This window comes from Mesoplodon densirostris, chromosome 8, assembly GCF_025265405.1.
Source record: "Mesoplodon densirostris isolate mMesDen1 chromosome 8, mMesDen1 primary haplotype, whole genome shotgun sequence".
NCBI lineage: Eukaryota > Metazoa > Chordata > Mammalia > Artiodactyla > Ziphiidae > Mesoplodon > Mesoplodon densirostris.
The window spans coordinates 46,654,808-46,661,384 of NC_082668.1; the positions used below are offsets into that span (position 1 = coordinate 46,654,808).

A 6,577-nucleotide genomic window follows, 5' to 3' on the forward strand; every position below is an offset into this window, starting at 1 on the left:
AAAATGTGAAAACTATGAAGCAACAAGGGACACAGTTCTGAAATAAGATTAGGTAGAAAAAACAAAATGCAAATAAAAATATATAAAACAAGTAAACACAAATAACCAAGGATAAGTATTAGAAAATACGGACAAACTAAATTCATGTTTTATGTGACAGAGTCCTTCAGAATAAGCTTTCCTTTATAATTTCCTTTAATGTTACTGTAACATTGAGCTAAATTAAAACTTATTTTTGGGCTTCCCTAGTGGCGCAGTGGTTGAGAGTCCCCCTGCCGATGCAGGGGACGTGGGTTCGTGCCCCGGTCTGGGAAGATCCCACATGCCGCGGAGCGGCTGGGCCTGTGAGCCATGGCCGCTGAGCCTGTGCATCCGGAGCCTGTGGTCCACAACGGGAGAGGCCACAACAGCAAGAGGCCCGCATACCGCAAAAAAAAAACAAACTTATTTTTAAGAATTTACTCTTAAACAAGACAAAGGGCTCAATGTCCTAAGAATAATTTACTGTTATATAAAGAAAAGAAAGGTAATAATTGTAAGGAGAAAACATCTGTCCAACCCTCTTCTGCTTTAAAGGTACTGGGCAGCATCTCAGGGACACTCACCAGTTTAACGTCTATGCTCGTGGCGCCAGCATCCAAGGAGTTTTCAATGAGCTCTTTTACGACACTGACCACTGAAGTGATGATCTGAGAACTTGAAAGGAGGCGAACTGTTGCTGCTGGCAGCTGTTTCATTCTAGCTTTTAGCAGAGGAGCTAGAAAATAAAATATAAGTTGTAAAAATAAAAATTGTTAAGCATTCCTAACAGAACTGATAGCAACAACAGCAGCAATAATAGCAACGCATATTTATTGAGCCTCACTGTATGTCAAGATCTACTGTTAAGCACATACAGTATTAAATCATTTATTTCTTACGAATACCCTTTAAAATAGATGCCATTATCATCTCCATATTGTAAGACTAAGGCACAGAGAAATTTGTTGGTAAATCACACTATGTTACTAATTGAAGAATGATAAGAACAATTGTGCAATAAATGTAATGTATGATGTGTCTGGCTAGGAATCACCAGATGGTGCTGTCAACTGTTAGGCAGATAATGTCAGTCGTGTGCCTTAATGGCAGTTGCACTTGAACATCATTAGTCATCTACACATTTTGATGAATTACAATATCTCTTTCAATTATTGAGCTCTTTTAGAGTTAGGAAATCTAGACTCTAGAATTACTCTTAATCTAAACTAGTCATACCCAGACATATCATATCAGATTACTATCCTATGCACTACTGGGTCTAAAACATCTTTCTAATCATGTGGCTCCCCAAAGCCAAATTATGATAAAGCTCAAACCATATGCTGGCATTCAAGGTCCTTTACATGCCGATCCAACCTGTACATCAAAATCTCTCTGCCAGTAATGGTTTTAGCCATGAAACCCTTTGTCTGAAACCTTTTCAAACAAAGAAACAAAAAAATTTCATATAGAAATCACGTATGTAAAATTTGCAGGGAGTGGGGTTTGCAACTACTTTAATGCCTAACTCAGAAAAGATTTTAGGCAAATAAAAAATACTAGCTTGACAACATGCAATTCCTCTAGAGTCATGATTTTTTTTTTTTTTTTTTTTTTTTTTGCTGTTCACCGGCCCCTCACTGTTGTGGCCTCTCCCGTTGCGGAGCACAGGCTACGGATGTGCAGGCCCAGCCGCTCTGCGGCATGTGGGATCTTCCCGGACCGGAGCACGAACCCGTGTCCCCTGCATTGGCAGGCGGACTCTCAACCACTGCGCCACCAGGGAAGCCCTAGAGTCATGATTTTATTTGACGATAAAATGGTGGGGGGAGGAGGAGGAGCCCTAGATACTTCCTTAATTTACCATGACTAGTTACATGCTCACATGATGATCTGACCCTATGGAATCTAGATCCAAACAAAACAACAATGCCAAAGACAAACCAAACCAAATAAAAAGGTTTCTGTTTAGGATTCTTTCTCAGGCAACTTAAGAAGTAAAACAAGGAGAGTCACATAAAGTTTAAGAATAAGTGAGCAAGAAATGGAGTATAGCCATTACAATGATTACATAAAATTTTGAGGGATGCATTTCTGGGAAGAAGTCAGTATACTGAGTTCTGAATGGTGTTAACTGTTCACAATTCATAACTATATTTTGCTTTGTACAAGGCAAAGCTGATTAGCACAATGGAAAAATATGCCACTAATTATTATTATACACTAAAAGCTATAATAATGTTGAGGAAATTAAACTCTAAAACTCAATCACCTAACTTAAAATAGAGATAATGATGATATCATATGGTGTGGTGAGAAGTAAATAAGATAATGTATACAACTTATTATAGGGCTTGGCATATACATGCTAAAAAATCCCAGGATCTCTGGACTAAACTGAGCTCCTCCAAACTACTACATGAATACCACACCCCCCAACACACAACCCCTAGCCCCCCAACACACAACCCCTAGCCCCACAGGAGCTAACCCAGTGCTTGGTATCAGGTTAGGCTTGGGTTTAAGAAGTCTTCTTTCTTAGTTTGAGAGTCCCAGGGATCTAAGAAAAACACTTATCAAGGAAGCTTTGGCGTATAAACCTAGCCTCACCTCAACCTTCCCTCCTTCTGCAGAGATTAATTAATCTCTTTAGTAATCTCATCATCTTTGTCTCATTCTCTAAATCTCTCTTCCAAAATCTTCTATTTCTCCCCAGCAAGTCCCTAATTTCATCCCAATCTTCCCCCTCTTCTAGTTTACTGAGATCAAGGCAGACCACAGCATCAACTCTATCTTCACACACTTTACCTCCTCCACCATACTGTGTCCTTTGGTTTCTTAAAATGTCTCCACCTCTACCCATGTTCTTCTTCACTCAGTCTCAGACCAATGTCCTTCTTCTAAACTAACACTTTCACCTAGTTTCTTTATCTAGTCCCATCCCTCCTCCAGGCCTCTTGATCTTGAAAACAAAAACAAAACATTCTTCCCTCAACCTTATTAACTCTATGATTATCTTCTTTCTTTATGAAGCCAAACTTGAGTAAGTAACCTGTATTCACCGTCACCAATTCCCTATCACCAACTCACTTCTAAAACCCTTGCAAAATAGCTTACACAACCACTGTTAGGATTTTGTTGTCTTCAGGTTCACCAATGAGCTCTTACATCATCAAATCCTTTTCTCGGGATTCACATTCCTTGATCTCCCTGAAGCACGTGACAGTGATGATACTGCCTATCCTCGAGGATTAGACCATCAATCAATACCTCCTGGAGCTCTTCGTGTCTTCTTCACACTCTTCCCAGAAAAATGGGCATTCCCTAATCCCTCTCCCCTCTTCTTATATACCCAAAGCCCTGTAACCTTAGATGTTATAGAATACCATCCAAGTCTACATCCCAACGGCGATCTCTCTCTTCCCAAGACAGGCATTTCTTACAATCAGTGTGACTGCTACCTCAAAATGTTTATAAAACAGAACCCATCTTCTTGTTCCACCCTCCATACCTCCCACTTAACTTTGCTATTTCTCTTAATAACTCACTGTTCTTAGTGACCAAGTCAAAAACTTCAATCTTCCTTTGCCAGCAATCCCACCCTATTTGCACCTCCACTTTCTCCTAATGCAATACTATCATTCTAGACCCGGTTTCAATCTCATTTGTAACATGGTCCTTTCTGATCACCCAGCCAGGAAGGACCCTTTCCTCCCATTCCGAAAGAACTTGGCTTGCTTATCACACCCCTGTCCTGACCTATACAACCTCTGAATGCACGGAATTATATATTTCTGGATGCAACACAGAGTAATCAGAGTACTTCACTCAAGGTGAGTACTTCATAATTATTAATGAAGTGGCCACGAAAAATAATTTTATTGGCACCTACCTCATGCCAAGGTAAAACATGAGGAAAAGTGACCTCCTTCCCATCAAGTCACCATTGCCTTAACTCCTTCCCTTTATGTATTCTATTTTAACTGGACTCCATATCATCCCCTTCATCACTTGTATCTCCTAACCAGGCTTTTTTCTAGAATCCAGGGCCTTATTTCCAACTACTTCCTAAATAGCACCATTTAGATGACAGAAAGGCACCCTAAACTCAACATGTCCCAAAGAGATCAGATCTTTCTCTAATTAACTCTTTCTTGCTATATTTATTTGATAATAAAAATAACAGCTAACATAAGTTACTTAAATATATATATATAATTATTCCAGTTAATCCTCACAACAAGCTTATGTATAGTGTCATTCCTCTATCACAAACAGGATTTAAAAGCTTGATCGCTTGTTCCAAGATCACACAACTATTAAGTGACAGATGCACACCTGCATATTTTGTCATGTTTGACTCCAAAGGCTATTTTCATCCAGTCTCACAAAGCAAAATTAGAAACCTTGAGTCATCCTTGAAATTCTCCTCACTCTCTACATCCTGCCACCCACTCCTGCCTATCTTTCTACCTAAATATTTCTCAAACTAGTTCTTTCCTCTCTCTCCCTATGGCTACTGCCTCTGTTCAGCCCTTCAACAATTCTCCCCTGACCTATTGCAATAACCAGCTAATTGACAGCTTGGCCTGGAATCTCAACCACCTACAGGATTCTTTCTATAATTTACATTTAATCATGTTGCTATCCTACTTAAAATTTTATAAAGATTTCCAACTACTAACTAGGTTAAATCCAAGCTCCTTATCAACTGGACCTGTCTTTCTAATCTCATCCCACTCTTCTCCAAATGCACACTAGGCCAGTCATACTATGCAACTTGTCTCTCTTAATGTGGTGGCAGTGACTCCTTCCTTGGCTCATAAGGTTCCCTTTCTCTACTGATGACTTCTCACCATCCTTCTAGATTTAGTTCAAGTATCATCTCCTCGAGGAAGCCTTTCTTACCAGCTCCAACCCCTGCCCCAACAGATTAGGCAGTCCTTCCTCTGTACTCCCAGAGCACCTTTTCCTTATTTCTAACCCCAACCTCATCAGATTATTCTAAGTATTGTATTTCTGTCCCTTCCTCCTGGCTGAGAGTTCTTTGAGGATATATTAATCTCATATCCCTAGCACAACCTCTGGAACATAACAAGCATTCCACCGTATGTGCACCAAATGGCATCTTTTGAAAAGCAGAAGGGTTGATATCAGGCTTACGACTCACAGCAAAGAATGTCTAAGAATGCCAGGAATCAGTCTTCTATATTTGCTGAGAGGTAAATCAAATACTCCTGAAAGAGTGCTGATGATCAGGAAATTCAGTTAAGGCTGAGGTAAATCAAATACTCCTGAAAGAGTGCTGATGATCAGGAAATTCAGTTAAGGCTAACAATGTTCCTAAAAAAGAAGTAAAGATCAGAGAACTCACAGATAAACTTTAGGAAGAACACAATGAAATAATTATTTTTTAAAAAACGTAATAAATCTAACCTAATTGGTTTTATAAGGCCATTAGAAATGCAATATATGTACACATATATATGTGTATATACAGTCAACATTTTCTTACACCAATTTTGAAAAGCCATTATAAGTTATTTCAGCAATATGAATAAAATAAACTGTGTACTGCCAAGCTTATGAAATTCAATTTCAAATATGATTCCAAATAATCTAGTTTTTTCCTCCCCGTTCTTGAATGAGATCAATTATTGGGGGAATTCCCTGGAAGTCCAATGGTTAGGACTCCAAGCTTTTTTTGCCGAGGGCACGGGTTCAATCCCTGGTCAGGGAACTAAGGTCCCCACAAGCCGCCCTGCAACCCGCGGGGAGCGGCCAAAAAAAGAAGAAAAAGATCAATTCTTGGTACCCACATTTCCTCAGCATATAACTGTCTTCAGCGTGTAGACAGACCCAGAATGACACCAGTAAAAATCATGGTTAACCGAAAAGTTTGCTTCCGCCACTTGCATGATGCCACAACCTACAATATTATAAAACCCTCACTCACTCACACTCTATAGACAGGCTGAGTTACGGCCGTCAGGGGTTAAAGTTTCTTCCTGGCAAACAACAACTTTAAGATCTGCACCCAGAAGGATCTGAGGAATGGGCTGCAACAAAGGCCTAAACACCATTTAGTCAGGAAAGTCCAAATCAGACAATAAGCAGCCCACACCTGCTGGGAGACCGCTCTCCAGGTGTGCGCGCCCGCGAGCCGGGCTTCGTCCGCTTCCCGCCCCGCGAGGGGAGGGGGGGAGGGGCGCCCACGGCGGCCGCCGGCGCTCCCGCCCCAACCGGGACAAGTGAAGGGGAGGAGGCTCTCGAGCTTACGATATAAGAATGAATACCCGTTAGCCACACGACACTACCTTCTTGCTCGCGCGAGGTGGGCAACAACAATCCACTAGCGGACCGGCCAGCGTCCCACCGAGAGCCCAGGCCCAACCTGGCGGATACCCGACTCGCCCCCGAAGCACGCGGGGCGGGGCGGGCACCGAGCGCACCGCCCTTAGTCCCGCCCTGCCCGGCGAACGTGGTATTGGCGCCGTCCTCAGCCAATGCCCTGGCAGCGCGTTCCGCCCTGAAAGCTTCCGCAAGCTGCGCCGCG

At 41.7% G+C, this 6,577-nt stretch overlaps 1 protein-coding gene across 3 annotated transcripts in view; it reads right to left on the reverse strand.

Annotated features, from left to right (window-relative positions):
- PMS1 (PMS1 homolog 1, mismatch repair system component) overlaps nt 1–6,473 on the reverse strand; it is a 97,152-nt gene extending 90,679 nt beyond the window's left edge. For 2 of the 3 annotated variants that reach the window (XM_060106063.1, XM_060106065.1), the window contains exons 1-3: nt 6,339–6,473; nt 5,192–5,364; nt 606–757 (exon numbers count right to left, since the gene is read on the reverse strand). In XM_060106063.1, the coding sequence (XP_059962046.1) occupies nt 606–737 (132 nt within the window). In that variant the 5' untranslated portion in view covers nt 738–757; nt 5,192–5,364; nt 6,339–6,473. The remainder of the gene's footprint in view (nt 1–605; nt 758–5,191; nt 5,365–6,338) is intronic. The other variant, XM_060106064.1, reaches the window with a different exon arrangement.
- Nucleotides 6,474–6,577: the final 104 nt, after the last annotated feature.